The sequence below is a fragment of the Opisthocomus hoazin genome, chromosome 1 (genome assembly GCF_030867145.1).
Source record: "Opisthocomus hoazin isolate bOpiHoa1 chromosome 1, bOpiHoa1.hap1, whole genome shotgun sequence".
Taxonomy (NCBI): domain Eukaryota; kingdom Metazoa; phylum Chordata; class Aves; order Opisthocomiformes; family Opisthocomidae; genus Opisthocomus; species Opisthocomus hoazin.
Genome location: NC_134414.1, coordinates 34,728,856 through 34,754,113, shown reverse-complemented (window position 1 = coordinate 34,754,113; position 25,258 = coordinate 34,728,856). Strand labels below are relative to the sequence as shown.

The 25,258-nt window shown below is 44.8% G+C and overlaps 1 protein-coding gene across 3 annotated transcripts in view; it reads left to right on the top strand.

Annotated features, from left to right (window-relative positions):
• CYSLTR2 (cysteinyl leukotriene receptor 2) overlaps positions 1–25,258 on the top strand; it is a 55,008-nt gene that overhangs the window by 14,243 nt on the left and 15,507 nt on the right. Inside the window, exons 1-3 of one of the 3 annotated variants that reach the window (XM_075421793.1) lie at positions 3,399–3,756; positions 3,887–3,948; positions 12,860–16,066. In XM_075421793.1, coding sequence (XP_075277908.1) covers positions 12,883–13,818 — 936 coding nt within the window. In that variant the 5' untranslated portion in view covers positions 3,399–3,756; positions 3,887–3,948; positions 12,860–12,882 and the 3' untranslated portion in view covers positions 13,819–16,066. The other 2 variants (XM_075421804.1, XR_012764092.1) reach the window with 2 other exon arrangements.

Genomic DNA, 25,258 nt, shown 5'->3' with positions numbered 1-25,258 from the left:
ACCACATTTCCAGTTTTAGTACTTCATACTTAAAAAAGAACATTTTATTTTGCATAGCAACAACATCAGATGTCTTTTTCCATTCCAGCTGTATATTAATGTTCCTCTGCCCTCATCAGTATACTAATGAGGAACGGCAAACAGTTAAGAAAGGACCACAAGCAATTAAAATAGAGGTCATTATTAATGTTGCGAAAGGAACAGCTTGAAAACCTTCTGTGCTTTTGCTTTCTAAATAATTCATCTTAAAATTGCCCCTGCTTCTTCCTCCTTCTTCATGCAGCCGTTACTTTCATTTTCCCATCTTTCCCATCCCAGCCTTATGGCTGACAGCAGATGAGCTACTAACATTGGATGCTGTTTTTTTCTGGGCTGCACAGAAAATGAATGCAGGCTTTGTAATTTCAGTCTCTGGAGATAGATATGTGTTAGTAGGCTAAGCTGCCGTGTTGAAGACCTGCAACGCTAAAATCTTCAATGGAGGTAATCCCTTCTGTTTATTTGACAGATCCATTTTTACTGAAAATCTCTCAGTGTGAAAAAAGTGAAACTCTGCCACTGGAAGTTTGTGTCTGCAAACAGCAAAACATTGACTGAGTGATGGGAAAAATACGCACACTCCTTCTGGGTTGCCTAGGACACTTGGTTTCTCACTCCAGCTCCCCCGGCGCTGGGGATTGCCACGTCTCCCATGCATGAGCCTGTGGCCGTGGGGCTGCCAAGCTGCCTGCACTGGCGTGCAAATGCCTCCCTCTGTGCCCCGTGAGCGCTGGCTGATGAGCTTGCTCGGGTCTGTTGGGCTGTGTCTGTGTGTCAAGACCCGGGCGGGTTTCAGGCAGCTCTTGGACCCCTGTGCCGTGGTGCAAAACAGGCGACAGACTGCCCAGTGAGACTGCAATGATGGAAGGATGCACCAGACAACGGACCATCCTCAGACAGCAGCTCAGCTGACTTCAGGGTGACACAGTACTGCTGTGGGGGGAGACCTGGCCGTACGGAGCACATGATAGCGTGATGTGTGTCTGGGATGTCCAGGATGCCCTATACATGGAGTGTGGCAGACAGGCTTCTTGACTGGCACTCCCACCAGGTAGTGCTCAGCCCATAAGGACACTTGAACTTGCCCACAGGAAATGTTGAACAGGGGAAGAAGAGTCTAAATTTTTGCTTCTACCTGGTCTGGAGTGCTTATTTCGGGTCCAAAGTTGCCTTCTTCATGGATTCAGAGCCTGCAGTGGTGGCTTTGCTCACCGGTATGGGCTGGAGCCCTCCTTCGTGGGCAGTGGTCCTGTGCAGGCCTGGAGGGGAGGTGGGTTTATGAGGAAGGGGCAGAAAAAGGCTGAGTCACCCCCTCCTGCTTTTCTGTCTTGAAACTGGCCTGTCATAGAGCCAGAAATGCAAAAGGGAACAGAAAAGTAGAGTAGCTGCAGCCCAGAGGGGTGGTTTGCACTCTGCTGCGTCCTCGATCATCTACGCATTTTATGGGACTCACAATTCAGAAATAATCTAGGCTTTTAAGTGTTGAATATGCGATACACACACAGCATCTTGTGATGAAAGTCTGTGATTCTTCATGATATGCTGAGATCCCTTCTCCAGAATTACTGAAGTTTTTGTTAGTAAGAAATGTAATAAACTCCCATCGGAAGCTGAGTCATCCAGTGACTGTTTCTAAAAAATCCCGAGCAGTCACTCCGGATCTAGCTCGTCAAGTACAGGGTGAGTTGGCAGCCAACCTCATTTATTCAAAGCCAGGCTAAAAGCAAAATTCAGAATTACTTTATAAAAGAGTGGAAACAGTGCTTTCCAGAAAGCAGGGCATTTAAAACCGTGAGTGTGAGAAATTACCAGGGCAACGAAGATAACCGTATCATATGGTGAAAGAGATGTTCTCAAAACACGTTCGGGAAAATAAAATGTGGTCAACGTCTAACTTTTCCACATCTTTCGGTCTCTGGCCTTGTGTGTGTGAGAACAGCCTGCCTATCAGTTCCAGAGTGATTATCGCTGCGTGCCATATGATGGAGATGTCATCAGACTGCTACTGCAGTGCCTAAATTAGTCTCTGCCAGCAGCAGATAAGATGCAGTCCAAGCTACGGGGGCATCTTCTGAGTGAATGCCGAGGCCACAGGTGTCCTCTGGCTGTGGCCTCGCTGGCTGAAGCGGTCGCACCCGGTCGCAGAGTCACGGCTCCTTCCCAAAGGGCTCTGCCCTGAAATTTGCCCACCAAGCTGCGCATGAGGTCATTTCCACCCTGCTTCAGTCCATAGGGCCTGAGTGAGCAGAGGCCTCCTGTTTGAGGTGTCTACAGTACCTGCCTCAGTGACCCAACAGGGTTTGGGAGGGCACAGAAGCCACTCTGCAGGCAGACCTTGGCAGACACGGAAACAGCTGGGATTGTAACCAAAGCGAGCAGTATGACCACAGCTGGAAGAGGACACCTATCCATGAGCTTAGGTACCAAGAGAGTTGGCAAAGTCTAAGTTAGGCACCAGTGGTCTCAGGAGGGTCCTAATTCGCCACTGCACTGCACCTTGAAAATTCACTTGACGTGGATCTCTATCAGGGAGCTTTGCTTGCTTGTTTTGACCTGTCAATGAAAATGTAGGCAAATGTTCAAAAACACCACTCATGGATTTTGTGCTCACCCTGGAGATCAAAGGTGTTTGTTAGACTAGTTCCTAGCTAAGCTGGTTTTCTATGTCCTTTTTTAGCCCCATGTTAAAAAAAAAACACACCACAGAGCTGCTTGCAAGCTGTACGTACCTTCCTCACAGGCATAGGGATTTGTGAGCTCTGGTGACAGGAGTCTTTGCAGCCACTGCACCACTGTTGCCACCATGACCCCACATGATGAACACGCCTAGAGGACTGTTTTGCCTGTTCTCAGTTCCCTGTGTACAACCAGAGTGAAGAGCGATAAACGAGAATTGGGCACAAGTGGCCAATGGAGGAGAGATTACAATCATTATCTGAAACACTTTGGGGCATAGACAACTATAAATGTGGGTGGTGAGAAGGGTTTTTGGGAGACTCCTCATCTGCTGAGCTGTGGCAGCAGCTATACGTGGACTCCTAACCTGCCGCTGATACGAAATACTACACAGCATCCAGAAAGCACTTGAATACATCTGGTCCGCCTGCATGTGCTGACAGCACAGAAGAGGAATAACCAAGCTGTTACACTTATAATATGCAAAAATACCTATTTCACAACCACAGTGGGCTCGGAGCACCCATCTGTGTAGCCAATGTTGCTCCACTGAGAAGCGGTAGAATGTTAAGATGGAGTAAGGCATTCACTGCAGCAACTTGCTCATGGCCTAACATAGTTCATGGCCTATTAAAATTCAAGGAAAATAAGTCCCTCAGCTCAGTAAACTCAGCCTGGAACTATGAGCTGAATGAGATTGTACACCACTTCCTAGCAGCCTGCTTACTGTTTTGTTCTTCCTGTCACTTCTGCGTGAAAAGCCTGTGAAATAACCCCAGCACGTGTCCTCTCCAGAATTCCAGGAACTGCATCTCTAATGATCCATGTGAAGCTTATATCAGGACCTCCTCTAATATTTTGAGCAAGCCTGATTATTGAAAGCACATATGTAGATGTTTGGGCCCAAATATAGAAATCCAGAAAGCTTCCCAACATACCACGTAGCTGCAGAGCCTCTTTCATTGGGTGAAAATTATAAAAGATTGCCATGTGATTGCTAGCACCACTCCTCGAGCTGAGAACATTTCTCTTTTAAGAGATGTAAGATCTTTTAATTAGGATTTACTTCCCTTTCCTACTGCTCATTGCTTTCTTGTGGCTTCTGCATAAACAGTACTTGGGTTTTGCTTCAAGTTTTTGTGTTTTTTCTTTCCACTAACAAAACTGAAAGTTGTGAGCAACAGCAAGCAGAAGAAGGAAATACTGAACACACCAGAAGGTACACGAGCCAAGGTAGGACAAAATTTGTCTGCTTTTTCTGATGTAGATAAAAATGGTCATAATGATTAAAATACAACATACTTACATTTCTTGTTACTCACAGTAAGCTTTTTATTTGCTAGAAGCTGTGATCATTGACTGAACTTCTCTATAACAAAGCTATTCTTGGGAAATTTTTTCGGCAGACAAAAGGGTGGATTATTTAACTAGGAATGCTAGCGAGATGGAAGATTATAATCAAGTTGTGGATCTGATTAAGTGAGTCTCATTTTTTGACTAGATAAAAATATGTATTTGGTTTATGGCAAACTTAAAATAAAAGGTGTTAAATGTCAGACTATTTTTTTTCATTATTGTGTGTGCAGAAAGGTTAATAAAATGCCGTGTTTTGATGAATTTAGTTTTAATTCTAAATATTACATTCTCTTACATTTACTCTTAGTAACACTGCTCCTAAAACACGAAGTGAATGCTAGAAAAAAAGCCAATGGGAACTTTAAAAACACATGAGAACTTCCGTTTTTCTCAGAAGCGCAGTGGCAAATTCAAGTGATCTCCCATACAGCAGCGATATCATAACTGCCTTCCTATTTAGGTAATGAGCATGAGAACATGGTGTCTGGTGTCCTCTTCAGATAAAGGGTTATTGTGATAGATGCACAGAGCACCACTTTTTCGTATGAAAGGATCTATATTTTTATCACCTGGCAAAGAACTGCTTTGTATGAGCAGCCCGATTTCCCTATCTAACTTTGCATATGCAGAACACCTTACTAAAAATGGATTCTTTGGTAGTTCCTCACGTTATAGTGAATGGAGTGTTTCAGAGCAACAGATCCAAGTGCAGCAGTTTGGAAAGGGGGAGTTTCATGTTTACACCTTTAGTGACAGTAGAGGTTTCATATTTACCCCTTTAGCAGCAGCACCCCTCTACCACACCTCTCCAAAAGGAGAGTGTCCTTCTGTCCAGGCATGGCATAGAAATCGATCCCACTGTCTGCTGAAGTGCTGGATGACTTGATTCATTGCTCTTGGTTTAGCCCTCCACGAGAACTGGGGGTAGCCCACAGCTGACGACTATTGCCGCTTTCCCAGTAACAGCTTTTTGACATACAGGGTGGAATCGCTGCATAAATTTCACTGCAGGCATTGGTCCCACTCCACCAGCAGGAATTAGGGGTAACACAGTTGCCGAGTTTCAGCATCCATGCAGGGACAGGAATGACTCTCACACATTGATACAATGCACAGTCGATTCGGATTTATTGGTCTGCTTGCGTGGTTATATACATTTTTCATATCTGCACACGCGATCACGCTTATTCGGATAGGCTACAGACATAAATCACGCACTGTTCACGCACCCCATATTCCCTTATGATTGGTAACTATGCACTAACGCTAATAGCAACAGACCGCCTCCACGTCCTTGAACACATCTTGTTTTTGCTAACCCACATCATGTGCACTATCAGAACTTTCTCAATTGTTATTCTTAGCTGTCCTTTCCAGCGGCCTGTCCAGCTATGCTAACTGCTTTGCTTAAGCGGCCTAGTCATGCTAACTCTCAAACTACATCGACCCCAACACACAGTGAAGTCAACTGTGATTGTTACACTGCCAGGAAATAGGAGCAAGTTGTGACTGTAAGAAATGTGCTGGCAGCTCAGACCGATGTCAGTCTAGCCCAGTATTCAATCTCTGATGGTGACAACAGGAGAGGCTGGTTAGAGATGACATGAGACCCTGGTCACCTGCCTGATCACCTTCCAGAGTGCCTTCGCCTCGCACTTCCCCAGCTTCCTGACTGCAGTCCATGGGCATGGGGGGAACATCTCTGCCCAGTCTTTTCTTCCCCATTTATTGTCCTTGCATTTGTCCGATCCTGTTTTGACCCTGCTGAGCTGCCTGCCCTCACTGCCTGCTGTGGCGGTGGGCTCCCGATTCTGCCCACTCCTTGCTGCATGGAGAAGCACCCTCTTTTTTCTGTTTGAAAGCAGACTCTCGACAACTCTGCTGAGCAGCGCAAGTCCCTGTGCTGCTGAAGCCTATGAATAACAGTGCATATTCACACCATCCAGCACCTTCGTGACTGTCCTGGTTTCGGTTAAAACAGAACCGATTCTCTTTTAGTGATTTTTCCTTACAGCTAAGTTCCTCTAAGTAACTGCATTTTTCTGAAGCTGGCTGTTTATTTTACAGACACTGTCCACTCCAAAGCTGATAACACCTAATGTTTATAGTTACACTGAGCTAACGGTAGGAAAGGAATGCAGAAAAAGGCCCTGTTTATAATTATTACTACAGCAGCCAAGGTCACCGATAGACCTCTTAGGTCCCGCAAGTGAGGAGTTGTAAAGGGTCGCAGTTGCGGGGGGGGGGACAGGACAGGTGACCCGACATTGACCAACGCAGTATTCCACGCCATGCTCGTCATACCCAGATTAAAGCTGGGGGATCACGAGGGTCTCGCTTTCTTCACCCGTGGCTGGCCTCTGAAGTGGACCCTGCTCGTTGTCCTGCCTGTGATCCTGATCCGGATCCCGATCCATTCATTCCTGACTCCAGTCCCTGTCTACTGTTGAGGCCAGCCCAGGTCTTCCTGGTGCTGCTCGGCAGCTGCCCCAGCACCCAGCTCTGGGAAACTCAGTATTGGTTTTGTATATTTTCCATTATTTCTCTCACTATTAGTGTTATTAGTAAAGGAGTTTTGTATGTTCAGTTTGTAAGTGTCTCTCCCTTTTCCTCCTTTTTCCCCTCCTCTGGTGGGAGAGCAGGGGTTAATAGAGAGCATCGTGCCACTCAGTTTATTGCTGCCCTGCTCTAAACCATGGCAGTGACTCTGTAAACCTTGACCACATCCTTCTTCAGCCTCCTCCCATCTGTACTGAAGAGTCTCAAGCTTTTTAGTTCTTCCTCTGGCTCCTTGATCATTTCACTTGCCCCTCTCTGCACCCTCCTAACTCCATTTTTTTTGGGTGTAGAGACCAGAACTGTTCACTATGGATATGCATGGAGGTTTTGCATACCCTACTTTGTTCTCCATAGCCTTCATTATGATGCCCCTCATTTTGCTGATATTTTTGATTGCTTGTCCTGCTGCAGTCAATGCAGAAATTACTTCAGTAAATTGTCAGTGACACCAGTGTCAAATGCCCTTTCCTGCATGGAACAGATCAGTTCATATCATTGTAGGCATGGTTTAGGTTATTTTTCCCCACCTGCGTCACATCAAAATGCACAAATGCTCATCTGCCACTCTTTCAGCATGACATCTGCCAACCTGGATAACTGTCTTCTCCAGGTTTTTGACAGAGATATTGAATAAATCTGGTCTGAGTACCAAACCCTAGAGGACCCCATTGCTGATTCATTAAGCCCCACACTTTGCTTCTTACCCTTCAGCCAGCTTTCAGTCCATAAAAGAACATGCCTTCCAGCCCTCTGGTGCCTTAGTTCCTTAAGAAACCCTTGGTGCAGAGCTTTGTCAAAGGCTTTGACAAATGTAACTGTATAAATGCATCTATATCCATATATACATATGAAATGACCACTGGGCCCCCTTTATCCATCATCCTCAGAGCCCTTCAGCAGGTGAGCAGGGCAGGATCTCCCTGTTCAGAAGATGTGCTGACTCTTTCTCAGCAGACTGGCATTTCAATCAGTTCAGCACCTTCGTTCTTCATGACAGACCCACACTATGTACCAGAGATGGAAATTAGTCTCAGCTCCCAGCACTGAGACAACCAACTCGTGGCCCTCGGGGTGCCCTCTCAAGACCTTATTGTAGATAAGAGTTGCACTGGTGACACGCCAGTCCCCTGGCACAGTACCTGATTATAATAGTGGTTTGCATGCCTTGGCCGGCAGTCTCACTGTTGAGATCCTTCGGGATACTCGTATGGATGCCATCTGGTCCTGATTACTTATTGGCCTCTCACTTATCTGGTTGGTTTAATACATCTTGCGCACATCACTTGAGTGGAGCTGGCTCCTCTGACCTGTTTGCTGCATCAGGCATGAAAATATGCCAACATCTTTGGCAGGGAAGAGTGAATTCACTAAGTTTCTCTGCTATAGTTTTGTTATCCATAAGAGATCTTTTGTCATCAGGCAGCCGTGCCAATGCCCTAACAGTCTTTCATCTTTCAATAGGTTTACAAAATTTACTAAGAGCTTGAGCATACTTTACAGGGTGCTTTTCACTTTTTTTTTTTTCCCCCTCCATATGTGACCTGCCATTATACAGGCTTTCCTGTTGTCCCCATTTGGACAAGCCTCCTGCTTTCTCTGTGGTGATCTTTTCCCTGTAATAGTCCTGCTAACTGTTCTACTGATAGACATAGGGCTCAATATTTATTAAAATACCTTTTTTTTGGAGTGTAGGCTTCTAACACGGTTTGGGTTTTTTTTAATTTTATATTTGTTTTTCTAAATAGTCCCCCAAATCATGTCAGCTGCTTCCTTCTGGGACTGTGTCTCTGTCCCACAATGCTGCTGAGCCTAGCTCTACTGTGATTACCAGTATAGGGCTCCCTCCACCAAAAACTGTTTGACCAAGGACCTGTGCAGCCCTAAAGATGAAATCTAGAATAACATCTTGTGCGGTGGATTTGTTTGCAGGACTAATTATTTCAGGGATCAGGAATCTGTTGCATATAGACATTATATCTCATTCTGCTGCAGCATCGCATCTTTATAAAGGCACCCAAAATACCCTGCTATTGCTACCTGCTTTCAGCTTCCTACTCTCACATAGCATTTTCTGATGACTGGCATCACCATGATGAGGAGTTTGGTAATGCATTCCTAGTACTTTATTTTTATTATTAGAGTATGGGATGCCTGCCTACAAGGACTCTGTAGTTCTCTTTAGCGATAATATTTTTATTCTGTTGTCAGTTATATAGTCCTTCATGCACAGTGCCACTCCTCCATCTGTTCATCCTACACTATCCCTACCATGAAACTGGTAGCATGGCAACACAGGTTCTCATGGATTATACTCTCTCCTGCAGGTCTCTGAGGTTCCCCTTGCACCAGGGTTGCTGTCTCATGCTGTCTCACGCTGTCTCATGCCAAGCCTTCCAGCTCCCCCATCTCATTTTGGGCTTTGAGCGTGAGTGCAGAATGACATGTAAGATGTACTTTTGCTCAGTCACTCAAGATAGCACGTGCCAGCCAGTCGGATTTGTTGGCAGTTGGATTTGCATTTGCTGTAAATGTTTCTAATAGACTTCACAGAGGTAAAGAAAAGAAAAAAAACCTACCCAAACTCTACATCTAACCTACTTGCACAGCAGTTATTTCAGAAAAGTCTCCTTTTCCCTTGCTTGGCTGATGTGCTCTCTTTCTCCTGCTAGGGTGGTTGACAGAGCCTCAGGACACGTGTCAGCTGCTTCTATTTGATAGCTTCCATCAGAGAAACGCATATATAGAACAAATCTCCTGCTAGGGAGTTTCCGTCAGAGAAGTCTTGCAGTACGGTTTAAGAGAGACTCTCATTTCAGGTTGTCCCTTTCTCTCCCTCTTTTTTCTCAGAGAAATGTTAGATCTTACTGCCAATCTCCCTTCCAAAGGAGGGTCTTATCTCCCACCTGAAACCCACCCTGTTTGTTCGTGACCCAGGAGACATTCTGGACACTCTTGATGAAAACTAAGTTTATTGCCTGTGTTTAAATATGTCATTCTTTCTGTTTGTCTATGAGCCATCTCCTGTCCTTAGCTGGCTAGTGAACAGGTCTCGGCTTCAAGGAGGGGTAATATTCACCCCTTTTCCTCTGTGGTTGCTTGAGGTAGTCCTGTATGAAATATATTTCACCACACCTTCCTTTCTACATTAATCTGTGTGTTAAAATACAACTAAAAGGAGCATCTACATACGATAATTGCATGGGTCATTCCTGGTCCTTGACTGAGGGCAGACAACATGGTGGTTAACAGCTTTCAGTTGACTGGTCTCCAGCCTCTTTCTCTCAGATATCCCATAACGCCTTGAAAGTAATTTGAAGAAGAGTCTGAGTACTGGCTTTCTTGTCGGGTCCAAGGATGTTGAGTCTTCTCAATTACACACGTGCATCTAGTTTCCTAAAAGTCTTTGGCTGGAAGGAGAAATGAAGAGCACAAAATAGCTTTAATGGTAGTTGTAACCTCATGTGAAGAGCCTGAGCAAAGTGCCTCAGCCTCTGTGCTTGTATTGCTCTCCCCAGGGTGCAGGGATCCAAGAGCTTTTCATCAGCTGAATTTGCATTGCCCTAATCCCGTCCTTTAGCAGACAGCATCAGGCCACAAGCTATCACTCGTAGTGCTCAACAGGGCTTTGAATTTGTCCCCATTCCAAGTTCTTTATCCTCATTTGACTCCTCTAACTCACAGGTTTCACACACAACAGGAATGCTTCAACAGGTGGCAGATCTCTTTACTGATATTTTCTCATGTTTTGGGGCTTCTAAATGCAAGGGTGCTTGGGCCATAGCAAAACACAGTCAAAAGTTCTCTTCCCTTTGCAGTACTTCAGGCTGCGATGTTTCCCTGCAAAATGGGGAGATCAGATTCAATCAGGAGAAAAGCTGGTCCTTGATCCGACACGGAAAACATGTATCTCAGACAATCACTCTGTCCAGAAAACCAAACCCATTCAAAATTCCTCTGATTGCAGAAGATTTGGTCTTAGGAAGTGTACCTTGTCTCTCCCTTCCATGAGGAAAGAGGACCTCAAATGAGGAGATCTCCTTTACGAGCATGTGTTTACTGAGTCTGGGGCTTTGCCGAGCCCCAATATCCAGTTTGCTCACTTCCAGTCCTCAGTGATCCTAAGCTCAATACATATTTTTCTCTTTATTTTCTGGAGGGATAATTTCAGGCACTTTAGGGATAGTTATGACGTTGATGTGAGTGAATGTCTGCCTTCCCTGAGCCACCACACTCTCATCTGGGAACAGTGGGGCAAAGTACATCTCCCTGGGAGCCCAGCCTGGGGGGGTCACGCTTCCCATGCTCCCCATCACAGTGGGGCTGGGTAAAAGGTGACTGCTGGGGCACATCTGGTTGCTATATTAAGGGATCCAGATGGACTCTGAGGCACCGCCCTGAAGATACCATGGGCTGCTCTGAACCTAGCTCAGGCTCCCACACCATGGCTTGCATTCGCAGATTAGCTCCCCTTTACAGCACACTGGGAATACCACACTGGGTAACTGGGAGTCCAGAGCACCCAAATCTAGGCCCCACTCTTCCCCCAAGGGAGATTCCACCTGTGCGAATAAAATAATTTCAAATTGTGAAGCCAGTAAGGTCCAGAATAAGAGATACAACGCAGTCGTGTACCATCAACCTGTTATTATTCTCACTGGGGCAAAATAAAGCTTCTTTTTCTTGCATCTAGAAAGGCCATGTAGTTCTGAGTTTTATGCTAAAATTTTCCATACTCCCCCTCTAGAATATGTTGGCAGATGCAGAGAGGGATTTGCTCCCACTATTAAACAAGCAACAATACTGAAACCTTCCTTTCAAAATACTATTAGCTGCAGGTCAGCTGAGAGAAGAAATCAGGAGTTCAGCAAGGAAATAGTCTCTAATGAAAAAAAAAAATCATTGTTCAGAGTGTTTTAGTGATGAGTGGTTTTGATTTGATTGAATTATAGCCTCACAGGAGGAAAAATGTCACTCTCTGTGAACACAGCCCATTTTCTCACGGGCCATTTTCATTAGGGCTGCAAACGTGGGCTGCCCTGGAAGCTGCAGTGCTTTTAGATGGCTAGCTGATGCAGAACAGTTGAGCACAAAAAAGACTGAGAAAGTGGTAAATGAAGCAAAGGCCCCACAAAAAGAGATATAGAAAGGCATCAGAAAGTTACAGGAAAGAAGAAATACAGTGTAAGGAGGAGAGAGTTAAAAAAGGAACCATGCATAACTAGTGCAGTATTTACGCAGTGTTTAAGGTCAAAATGTTCTTAATTTATGCATTCTGATGTATATCAATATACCTCTGGTATGTTCGGGAAAGTTCAATGACATGCTGCCAATAACATACCAGAAAAAATTCACTACTTCCAAAACGCAAATTCAGTTCTTTTGGGTTTCTGTCCTAACTTGAAATGCAAACTTACCAGTGGACAGTGATTTCTTTTCTGATCAGGTTTTGATGTTTCCATAACAGGTAACCAGGGACTCAAAACCTCCCTGCTACAAAATGACTGACAGCAAGGTGGCTTGTTTTGCACAGAGAAGATCAGAGAATTGCCATTAAACAGCCAGCTGCTGTAATAGTGAAACTGTTTAGAGATGACTTGGGGCTTTACGCCTTGAGATGTGTATTTACTGGGACAGCAGAAGTGATTACTCATTAGCAAACTTTTACTTTCCACTGCCCTCTGCATCTTGCAATTTGTGCCCTCACCAAAACAGGCTACGAGGATGATGAGGGGACTAGAGCATCTCTCCTACGAGGAGAGGCTGAGGGAGCTGGGCTTGTTCAGCCTGAAGAAGAGAAGGCTGAGAGAGGACCTAATAAATGCTTATAAATATCTGAAGGGTGGGTGTCAAGAGGATGGGACTCTTTTCAGTGGTGCCCAGTGACAGAACAAGGGGCAATGGGCACAAACTGAGGCACAGGAAGTTCCAGCTGAACATGAGGAAGAACTTCTTCACTCTGAGGGTGACGGAGCACTGGAACAGGCTGCCCAGGGAGGTTGTGGAGTCTCCTTCTCTGGAGATATTCAAAACCTGCCTGGACAAGGTCCTGTGCAGCCTGCTGTAGGTGACCGTGCTTTGGCAGGAGGTTTGGACTAGATGACCCACAGAGGTCCCTTCCAACCCCTACCATTCTGTGATTCTGTGATTCTGTGTGAAATAGTCCTGAACAGCTGAAGTCCCTGCCCAGCCTGTGGCCCAGCACTCACACCACTCCTTTTTACTTTGGCAGAAAGGCAGAAAGCCTGGCTCTAGATGATGAATATTTCTGAGATGGTGCTAGACGACAACTTCACCAACAGCTCCTTCAACTGTACGATTGACAGCTTCAAACAACGCATTTATCCCATCATGTATCTCTTTATCTTCTTCCTGGGTGCTGTTGGAAATGGCCTTTCCATTTATGTTTTCTTCCAGCCTTCGCAGAGGAAGACCTCAGTAAACATTTACATGCAGAACTTGGCTGTTTCGGATCTCATGTTTGTGAGCACTTTGCCCTTTCGGGCCACGTATTTCCTGTTGGGATCACATTGGATATTTGGTGATATCCTCTGCAGGATCGTGACTTACACCTTGTATGTGAACATGTACTGCAGCATTTATTTTCTCACTGTGCTCAGTGTGGTTCGTTTCCTAGCCATCGTCTACCCGTTCAAACACTGGAAAGTGACCAACACAAAGTATGCCAGGATAATATGTGCAGCCATATGGGTCTTTGTGCTGACAGCCTCTAGCCCTCTGTTAAGCAAGGCAGTTGCTGGGTACAGCAACCCAGACAAGTGCTTGGACCTCCACCCCTCCAGCAAGAGAAACCTCTTCATGATGAACAGCTTTGTCCTCGTTGTGGGCTTCATTCTGCCCTTTTGCACAATTATTGTCTGCTACGTCTTTGCAATCAAAGTGTTGCTCAAGTCCAGGACTCCCCAGCGCAAGAAGGCTGTCTGTCACAAGAAGGCACTGTCAACCATCATCATCACTCTCATCCTCTTCCTCCTCTGTTTCCTGCCATATCACATACTGCGAACTGTCTACCTGATGTACAGCGGCTGCAGCCAGGCCACCGTGCCCATTCACAAAGCACTAGTGGTCGCTCGCTGCCTTGCTGCCATGAACAGCTGCCTCGATCCTGTCCTCTATTACTTTGCTGCTGAAGATTTCAAAGCGAGAATCAGAAGTTTGTACCGCAGGTAGCTGATGCAGAATTGCGAAATGGTGTATATATGTGGTCCCGATGGGACATCTAGGCTGGGTCCATACTATGCAATGGCAGAGGCTGTGTGGTGCTAGTCAGCCTGCAGCCATGCTGCTCAGTGCCAGACATCTCTGGAGCACAAGTGTCTTGGAGAGAGCTTGTTGGGCATGGCCAAAACTGAGGCAGGATGATCAAAGGTCAGGTGTCTGGGTGTGATCCCTGGTCCTCTTCTATTTAGCAGTGGAGATATGCCCTTAGTGTTCATCCTCCCCAGGACAAGGGACAGAAAGCAATTTATCTTGCTACTACAGTCCATTTATTTCATTTCATTTCATAATACTCAACCAGTGACTTGAAGGGAAACTGCTCATCTGACCACCTCAGTGCCTGTGTCTGAACCCCTCTGTGCTCCATTTCCCAGTGTGTGCAGAGGTGCATGGTTCAGACACTGTGATACCCAACAGATTCACAGTGCTCTGTCAGTTCCCTTTGCAAACACCTGCCAAAGGTTTGCAAATAACAGAAATGTAAAGCGTCACTGATATTTTCTGCTGAGGCTGGCTTACAAAGCCAACAGAGAGCCAAACAGGACCTGGCACTGGCTCAGGCTGTTCAGAAGGCATTAACATTTCTAAATTTTCCACTTTGAGGAGCCCATCTGATAAATTTTGCTGTGCATTTCACTGATTGTCAAGTGAGATAATGGTTTCAAGCAAACAGCATCAGCATCGAGTGCTATGAGTAAGATGACTGCTGGCAGCGAGAGCAGGCTGCAGGCATACGGAGCACTGGGCTGCACGCTGCAGCTCTTCGCACGTGTGCCGATTCCTGCAAGGTCATTGCAACACTTGTTTTCACACTCAGTGTTGCCAGGCTTTTCTGAAAGCCAAGGTTGGGCAGCTTAGTTCCCATGCAGGGATCGAAAGACAAAATTTTAACATTATTTTGGTCCAAATGGGTAGCTAGGGAGTGGTTTCCGCTGCACAGGTAAACCAGTCTGACAGCCAGCTGCTGCCAAATGCATCCTTAATCCTTCACCTCCTGCCTGCTCCGAGGAGGAAACTGGTCTGTTCTCCTGGTTTCAGCTGGGACAGAGTTAATTTTCTCCCCAGTAGCTGCTGTGTTTTGGATTTAGTACAAGAAGAATGTTGATAACACTGACGGTTTTAGTTGTTGCTAAGAAATCAAGGACTTTTTTCAGTTTCCCATGTTCGGCTGATGAGCTGGTGTGCAGGGGCTGGCAGGGAGCACAGCCAGGCAGCCAGCTCAAGATGGCCAAAGGAAATATTCCATACCATAGACAGCATGCTCATTGTATAAATGGGGGTTGGCCTGGGGGGCAGGAACTTTTCCGTGAGTTCAGCTTTTTCTGTGAATTTGACTTTTCCATGAGTTTGGCGAGCTCTGCAAAATCCTCAAGCTCCTGAAATCCATGAGTTCTGTGCACTCCACTGCTCGGGGAAGGTTTCTGTCAGTGAAGATACTTTCTTAGTCCTCTGAACATTTTTGGAGAAGGCACTCTATAAAATGAATGTTACTGCTTCCAAACAAAAATAACTTCAGCTAACTATTTTCAGCTCTGTCTGAAATAAGCAGAAAACGTATCATTGCTGGACAGATGGAAAAGTACTTTGCAAATCACTAAGAAAGTCACATTTTTCTTGGATATCTAAGGCTTATGTTCAATTGCAGAGTCCATCTATTTAGATCACTTTATTGTGCCTTTGATGTAAGCACAGAGTATTTTCAGAAGTCTTCGCTAAAGTTCATGCTCCAAATCCTTATTTCAATAACTCAGTGGCATACCTGAGAGCTGACCGAATGATGCCATGTGAACTCCTGCAGTGCTTGGTCCCATGCTGTTGAAGGAAAAGAGAATATTACCACTGGTTTGCAACGGGAATGCGATCGAGATGGTAGCCTGTGCAGAGGGAGAGTGGACAAATAATTGGACGAAGGGGGCAAACTGTTTTTCCGTGGTTTTCCCCTGTCAGGAGTAGACCTGAACAGGGACAAGTGACTATCTTGGAGCCTTTGATGAGATACTGTACATCTTAAATACTACAAGGGAATGGAAAAAAATATCCACAGTCTAATCTCACTAATGTGGTTTTGTCTGTATCCATCCAATGCATGCTATTATCAAATAATTTTGCATCTAGAGGATATATATGTCTCACTTATGAGGTCCCTTTTTTTTTGTATTGACCATGCTACAACTTTGTTAGCGATTGAATTAACTGTCAAACCTGTGTTTTAATAAACTAGATTTACTAGTTGCTAAAGATTTGGTTTTTATTGATTGCATAGCTAACAAGCAATCTGCTCAGAGTGCAGGGGGAGAAAGACCAAGAAACAGATACTGAGTTTCTGTAAGTGGGCCATCATTTCTCAAGTCAGAGATGTCTTTGGAGGCGTGAGAGCATCCTGCTGCCTTCTTCACTTCACCGGCAAAGTAATGGGGAACATCAGTCAAAATCTGGGGTGCAGATAAAGTAATAGTTTTTTTTTTTTTTAATTACGATTTACTTGCAAAGGGATTCAAGACCATTCGTTTTAGGGATCCACACATGTGGCTTAAACAACACCTGCGTAACATGCCACATTCCCATTTACTGCCATTTCTCCTTTTGGTATCCTTGCATGTCTCTGCTCACAGAGCTGAAGACCAGGGTTCTTCGCTGTGGAAGTATAGTAAAAAATGTAGTAAAAAAATGACACCATATTTATTCTGAAAAATAAAGCTCCTGACAGTTATATTACTAGCAATGCCTCTAGGTCCTTCCCTAGGGACCACCTACCCCTTAAAAAGTATTTTGATATGTTTCCTCAGTTTTCCAGGAGACAAAAATCTCAGAATAGCTACGCGCATAGAAATTTAAAGCAAGACCAAACTTTTGAGCTTGAAGGAGACATAAGAGCAGGAAATGAAGTCTTTCAGGGACTGGCATCCCAAAGCGATAGCAAATGTTCTCGTTTCATATGCATGTTTTCCTGTCATTCAGGGAAGCCCTGGTATTTCCAGGAAAAAGTAATTTTTCAGTCCAAAGTTACACCAGAGACATAGAGATATTTTCTAAGGTAATCTCGCTGCAGCCTGAACCGCTTGACCCTCAGCACAAGGAAATCCCACTCTTCACATCTGCATTTTAGCCCTGGTTCAGGCACACTTGTGGCTGTCTTCCTAGTGGAGTCATGTCACAGTGGACAGGGGAGCATCACATTTTTATTTTAAACAATGCATTATTCCATTCATTTTCATGATACATCCGCTGCCTTTCTCAACATACATCTTGTTACCATAGCTTATATTTTGCTTTAGCTCCTATGAGTGTCTGAAGAAAGGGGTGCACATTTTGTTGCTCAGCATCTCCTTCTGAGGTGCATGTTCCCCTGTGCTACTACAGCATGTTGTGCTGGCAGCAGAGCCAACATTGGACTTTTTCCCCCTGTTTTAGGGCTGTTGATGCTTCTCTTGGTTCTTTGGGATGGGCAAGATAGACATGACCTGCTGCCCTTCCCGCTCACAGGAGTGGAAATAAGATCCATCCAAAATAACCAAGTGTAATCGCAGTCAGGAGGAGTCGGATGCTGTTTCAATAGTGACATTGTCCCTGGGCTAATGTTTTGATTTTCTGCATCATATCTGAGCCAGTTTAAATGACAGCCTATTTAAAAGACAATGTAAATGAAGTGCAAACACAGACTCCCTGAGAGAGTCCAGTATCATTTGAGGTGCTTCAGCCTTTCGGCCAGCACCGACCATGACCTGCCAGGCTGTCCCTATGTGGCTATGCAGTGCTATACCTCTCACACAGTTGTGCTGTCTATATACAGGAATCTTTCCGGACATCTGCAAAGACAAGCAATATATTTAATTGCATGCAGCTGATGTTACATAGTTACATCTGTCTGTCCACCATTCGACAGCTTAAGGAGGCCAAAGAAATTCAATAGCTTCCTTTGTCCCAAATTGCCTTTTCGCCTTTTAGCAAAACTGGCCAGATTTCCACGACCGCTTCCCCTCCTTTTGATTTTACAGCTGAATCGATAAAGCTGCCTAATGCAAGGGCCAAAGCCCGGTCGTGCACGTAGCATTCCTGCTCACAGGGGCAAAATTTGAGCCTTTACTGAGAAATAAAGTCCTGGACCTTGGTCCACCACCCATATTGCCTCACATTGGGCTTGAACGGTTGGAGTGGTTCTTGGCAGGTTCACTCGTCAGGTTTGCTGTCTGCATTTCCAGATGCTGAGATATTATGTCTTCTTCTGAGCAGCCATGGTAGATGCAGCTGGGGATGAATTCACTCGGAATGGAGCTGTGTTTCAGAACATTAAAAATTTTGGGGAAGGAAATCCCTGAAGAGGGGATCTGCACTTTGTGTAGATATTCCTTACATTATTGCCAGCTTTCAGTTCTAGAGGCAGGGAGCCTGGCTGTCTCTGGCAGGCCAGCTCCAGGCCCCTTCTGAGGTCCAGCCCAAAAAGCCCTCCACAGCAGAGAAATCCCTGCTTGCACTTGGTTTCTTCTTGCAACTAGTGTCTTACCAGAGTTTCAGGATGTTTAAGGGTGCTTTGCTCATTACTGAGATACTTCTTGCATGCTGCAATTTAATTTTTTTTTCTTGGTGACTACAAGGATAAACAATCCAGAAAGAATAAGAAAAATAATGCAGCTCAAGAGCTATCATCATCTCCTGAAGTCCTTTATTACTGCAGCTGGACAAGTCTCTTCTGATGGTCCCTCACCACTAAAAGAGAAAATATAAACCTGGGTCAGAAATGTGAGTATGCTCTAAAAAACAGTGCTCTCAGATTCCCCCCCCCTTTTTTTTTTTTCGTTTCTTAATTTTGAATCTCACTGAGCCTAACCATTGAAGACATTGAAGCACAGAGAATTCCCATTATAAAGCTGCTAGCAACCACACAGGCACACCTATATCCTCCAGAAGTGGAGATGGTGTGTGGAGGACAAGCTCAGTGCTGCTACACCAGCCTTTCACAGATGCACAGTCACTTGGGCAGTTTGTGGATCTGGGTAGGAGCATGCACTCTGGCCATCTGTGTATGTGGACCTTCCTATTCCCTGGGCACGCTTCCAACTACCTCCATGCCTTACTCCATGCCAACACAGTCCCAGCCTGTGCATCAGCTATTCCCACACTTCTGTGTCCTGATTGCCACGGAAAGGAAAACTGGATGCAGTGACCAGGTGGGAAGGACATGCTCCAGCAGGCCACCAACCTGCATGACGAAGGGAGCACACCCATGTGGTCTGTCTGGCCATACCACCTTCATGGTGTTGTCAGTACCAGGTACAATTCCAGATCAGCCTCTTCCCAGTTCCTTCAAATTTTTGATTGCACTTAGGCAGTGATTTACACTTGAGCTAGATGGGCTATGTAGGTGAAGGTTGCCCTGGGAAGTGTAAGAGTGGATGGGCAGATGGCCCACTTGGGGATCAGATAGGAGCATGTGTTGCCCCATTCTGAGAGGAATGGGACATTCAAGCCAATGCTCAAAGACAAGAAGCCAACGCCCACCTGCAGACCCTTCTCCAGGGTCTCTCATTTTACCATTTACTTTCAGGGCCTTCACAGTTCAAAGAGCAGACCATGCTCTCACAGGGTGAATCTATCTATGTGCTTGCAAGGAGCAAGATGAGCTCAAGCCCTTCTGACATGGTCTGTTATGCCTTTTCCTATTTTCTGACCATCTCATCTGAAGCTTGCATGCTTTGTCTTTCTGGTGGGATCCTGAAGACCTGACTCAAAATCAGCAAAGCTCAGCAGCACATGAGGACATGACACAGGCAGCTTGGAAATGGGGAGAAGGTGTTCTTTGGGTTGTGCTACGGGAGGGGATAAATATGGAAACGCTGGACTTTCCTCAGACTTCAATTCCAATGATGTACTTTACACTGCCAACAGCCAAAAATTGTTAGTGTTCTTTCCCCAAATTATCTTGGACTTCTCCAAAGCCATGAGCAAAAAGCAGATCCTCAAAGCCACCACCTACCACAGAGCTCTCCCATGGCCTTAAGCCAAGGCAACACTGCAAATGCCCCTGAATGGATGCTTCTGCTAACCCATCATCAACTGCACTGACATCAGGGCCACCAGCATGCCGAGACAAAGACAGATAGTAGCTATGCAAGCCTTTCCAAACACCACACCCTAAATAAGACATTTTCCCCTCAATAAGCCAGCAGTAAGTGCCTTTAAAAACTAGAGGATCTCTTCATGACAGCCCTTAGGCAATCATGTCCTCTTAAGTCATCTTTTAAAGCAAGACTGCACACAGAGCTACTCATTCAACCAAACCAGTAAGTTCAATGCAGAGAAACCCATCTATAAAAGGGAGCTTTATCATAGCTATCACATGGAGCTATAATTTTATTAGGGCCACGAAGATGATCAGAGGGCTGGAGTACCTCTCCCACGAGGACAGGCTGAGAGAGTTGGGGCTGTTCAGCCTGGAGAAAAGAAGGCTCCGGGGTGACCTTATAGCAGCCTTCCAGTACCTGAAGGGGGCCTACAGGAAGGACGGAGATGGACTTTTCACAAGGGTGTGTAGTGATAGGACAAGGGGGAATGGCTGTAAACTGAAAGAGGGCAGATTTAGATTAGATATTAGGAAGAAATTCTTCACCATGAGGATGGTGAAACACTGAAACAGGTTGCCCAGAGAAGTTGTGGATTCGCCCTCCCTGGCAGTGTTCAAGGCCAGGTTGGATAGAGCTCTGAGTAACCTGGTCTAGTGGAAGATGTCCTTGCTCATGGCAGGGGGGGTTAGAACCAGGTGATCTTAAAGGTCCCTTCCAACCCTTACCATTCTATGATTCTATGATTCTATAATATACTTCACTTCAGATTGCCTATCCTGATTCCTAATTTCTCAGTACACATTTATTAGCCTTGGATTTTTTATTTAGCATCCAATAATTAAAGGTAGCAACAGAAAATTAAAATATCTTAACCATAATAAGTAGAAGGGTTATTTTCACTCATGTAATACACTGAGAAACAGCATGTGTGTGTATATATACACACACACACACATATATATGTGCAGGCATATACACGGTCTCACATTTTTTTAATAATTAATTTTTATATGTTTATATATTTATATACATGACCATAGATCTTAATTTGCAAACTCAATGAATATTTGGTAATCCGTGCCAAACTTCTCAAAACTGATGTCTTATATAACACTATTCCATTAATATCCCAGTAATGGATCTTAAAAAAGAACACATTCAGGACTAGCCAGCCATCCCTACTCCAGCATGAAATTGTAATGTAGATTTGAAGTATAAGAAAGTGAAACTTTGGGCCCTAAGCACTGTACCTGCTCTGGTGAAACCTGTTCCTCACTGAGGCAAAATACAAAAACAAACCCCAAAAACCTCTTGTCCTGCATCTTGCTAAATTTTGCTGAACATCCTTATTACAAGACAATTTCTACTTCCAGTTTCATCAGGACTTCCACTTCAGTCTGAGGTGACAGGCAAAACCTTTGATGCACTGCCTACTGCCTTTTTTAAGAAGTGGACAAACTGTCTATTTTTTACACCCAGAAAAACTGTGTGGAAAATATTTCAAAAATCTCTGCTGGCAGCTGTGAAATTAATAACGGGTATTTGGCCTGATGCTGGTTTCGGCTAGGATAGAGTTAATTTTCTCCCCAGTAGCTGCTGTATTTTGGATTTAGTACAAGAAGAATGTTGATAACACTAATGGTTTTAGTTGTTGCTAGGAAATCAAGGACTTTTTTCAGTTTCCCATGTTCGGCTGATGAGCTGGTGTGCAGGGACTGGGAGGGAGCAAAGCCAGGCAGCCAGCCCAAGATAGCCGACATAATATTCCATACCATAGACGCATGCTCAGTGTATAAATGGGGTTGGCCAGGGGGAAGGAACTCACTCTTTATTCTGAGTTTGAACTTTCACGAGTTCAATGTTTTTTCTATGAGTTCCGTGAGTTCTGTGAAAATCGCGAATTCAGCAAAATCCATGAAATCCGCGAAATCTGCGAAATCCGTGAAATCTGCATGTTCTGCGAGTGCTGCTTGGGGACTGGCTATGCAGTCAGTTGTTGAGGGGTGAGAAAAATTGTACTGTGTATAACACAATTTGCTTATTCTTTATGATTATTGTTGTTATTATTATTTCTTTTATTGTCTTATTACACTCTCTGTATCTCAGCCCACGAGTTTCGCCTTTTGTCCATTTCTCCTCCCCGTCCCACTGAGGGCAGAGGGGGAAGAGTGAGCGAGCGGCTGCATGATCCTCGTTGCCGGCGAGTGGCTGCATGGTCCTAGTTGCTGGCTACTGGATGAACCATGACATACTAGGATAGTAAAACAATATTTCTTGCCCTATGGTGTGCAGATTGACGGGATCCGTATATCCTTCTAAGAGACGACAGTGTGTAAGAAAAAATATCAGATCTGCTGTCAATCAGTCAGAATAAATGTTCTCTTGGGGGGTTCACGCCTCCAGAGGAAAGCAGCAAGCTGTCACGAAGCATCGTTCCCGAATGCGGACATGTCACTTCCCAAAATGTAAAAGTCTGTGTTCAGTGCATGGACTACCAGAGTGTGTGATCAATTGTGTAAAAGCAGCAAGGCTGAACATCAGATTTTGAGAATTCTGCTCAAGCTCCATTGGAGAGCGCTGCACACTGGGTAGGTTCCTGAGCACTTCCATTTATGTGAGGAAAAGAAAGAGACCTAGCAAAAATTCACATCCTTAAGCATCACACTGAAGAAAGTAAAGGGGTTCTATTAAAATATTTAGGACTTTTAACCTAAAACCACTCTCTCCCATCAAGAGCAATGTTCCCAATTACAACTAATTTATCATTGTGGAAGGCGTCAGGAGAATTCTGATTTTTAAAGTAGAATGAAGCGATGAAAATGTAATACCCAAAAATAAAGATGAAATAAAATTATATTGAAGACTCATGAGAAATTGAAATTGATTTGAAGGTCAATATAATCTTCCATCAGTAGAAGACAGTATTATATCTTCTTCCCATACACAAATGCATAAGAAGCAATCAAATTTTATTGTCTCAGAAAAGATGTGCCATAAGCGGAGGTGGTAACAGAACACAGTCAGATTGTTCTGCTGCTCTGGGGACTCTTGCTCATACGCCGTGGGATTGCCCAGCTGCCTCTAGCAAATGTGGAATAATATAAAATAAGGTGCAAACTGCACTCATACTGTATTTTCAAAATCCAAGCAGGGTATTTAGTAGGCACCTGAAAACAAGCAACATAGAAGAGGATATTAATAATTATCTTAATTCCTATGGGAGGAGAGGTAAAAAAGGAAGTCTGAGTAGGGGGAGAAGTGAGTATGAAGACCATAACCACAGGATGGTCAAATTCATGTGCATGGAGCTGTGTTCTGGTGTGGCCAGATGCTTTCTTGGCCCAAGACAGATTAAAATCAGTCATATTATTTAGAACTCAATATTTCTGCACTGTACTGTGCTGTACAATAAACCTGCATGGGATGGGTGTGGAGACAAAGTCCAAAGTTCGAACCAGGACTGTGTGGCAATCAGCAAGACACTACTTTAAAGAGCAGAGATTTCCGTCTCATAAACCACGTTAGGATAGAAACCATAACATTGCAAGGTGTAGAGGTCTCATAGTGGGGTCAGATGTTGAGGACGTGCATTTAGAACATCCCAAATACATCTGTCTGTGGTGAGGTACAAAACTCAGGTGCAGGAGATTCACCTCAGATAGCCTCAGCTGGAGACACATGTCCCAAGCAGGAGGGCTGTGAAGAAAGCCCCAGCATATTTTATGAAAATACTCCAGCAAATTAATCACGGTGTCCTTTCTTCCCATAAAATATAATGCATTATAAACCACAAATAATTTCTCCCAGATTTGAGAAACCAGCTCAGTTCCTTGACATTTCCCCAACGCGCTCCATTGTGAGAACTGCTTCCCATCAGCTCTTTCCCTCCAGGTGGGTTTTGCTCTGTCCTTGCGAAGGTCAACTCCTCCGTCCTCCCACTCTCCCACCAGTTCACTGCCTGCTGATGGCTGCCTGCAGCCTGTCCACCAGCCTAACCTCCCCGGCGCTATCGGCTTGCGCAGCTTTCCCGTGCAAACGCCGGCTGCAAGGGGCAGATATTAGGTCAGCGCTAGTGTCAGTCAAGACGTCTCCACCTGCTCTGTGAGTCATCCTGCAAGAGTGAGGCTCAAAAGTTGTCTGTATTTCCGACAGTTATGGTTGCTAGTGGTTTCCTAACAAGCTGAGCAGTGGAAAACCAGCGGTGCTATCTCTTTTTGGCTGTAATTCAGATGGTTTCTTCCAGAAGCACTGTGATGCACACTTTCTTTCTGCCATGGCATGTCCCTCTTGGTTCCCCGCATAATCAGCAGAAGATGGGCATTTCCCAGCACTGGCTTGCTCCACCCTAATGCAGGGGACATATGAGTTGCTCCTGTTGTCTTTAATGGCAGCTCAGGGTGATTACTCAGCCTTTTTTTTCTATCTTATAGATAGCTACACTTGAGCAAGTCAAATTCCATCTTAAATCTCTCAGTTCTCATTCATGAGAACCTCAAATTGCACCTGTTCTGTTTTGGGCCCCTCACTACGAGAAGGACATTGAGGTGCTGGAGCACGTCTGGAGACGAGCAGTGAGGCTGGTGAAGGGTCTAGAGAACAAGTCTTATGAAAAGCGGCTGAGGGAGCTGAGATTGTTTAGTTTGGAGAAGAGCAGGCTGAGGGGAGACCTAACTGGTCTCTACAACTGCCTGTGAAAGAAGGTTGTAGTGATGCAGGTGTTGGTCTCTTCTCCCAAGTAACTAGCGATAGGAGGAGAGGCAATGGCCTCAAGTTGCGTCGGGGGAGGTTTGGACTGGATATTAGGAAAAATTTCTTTACTGAAAAGTGGTCAGACATTGGAACAGGTTGCTTAGGGAAGTGGTGGAGTCACCATCCCTGGAGGTGTTCAAAAAACATGTAGATATGGCACTTCAGGACATAGTTTCTCAGGCATGGTGGTCTTGGGTGGATGGTTGGACTTGATGATCTTAGAGGTCTTTTCCAATCTTATTGATTCTATGATTCAATGAATACCAAAGGGACACAGCATTAGAAGAGATCTGGGAAATGGTGTTGTTCTGTTGCTAGCAACAACACCACCATATGTATGTGTACACAAACTCATCAAAGGAAAATATTTCTCTGACACTCCTTTTCCAGGTGATGCTGCTTTGAAGGCAAGAAGCATTTTTCCAATTTCCATTCTATGTGCAGTCATGGATGCTTTGTACCTGCGCTGACACTCTCCTGTGCTTTGTTGTTTTTCTCCATCTTGAGGTTATCTTCCAGGTATATTATCGAGGGGTAACATTTTTGGCTTAGTTTTTGCTGAGTTAAACACATCATGTACTCTT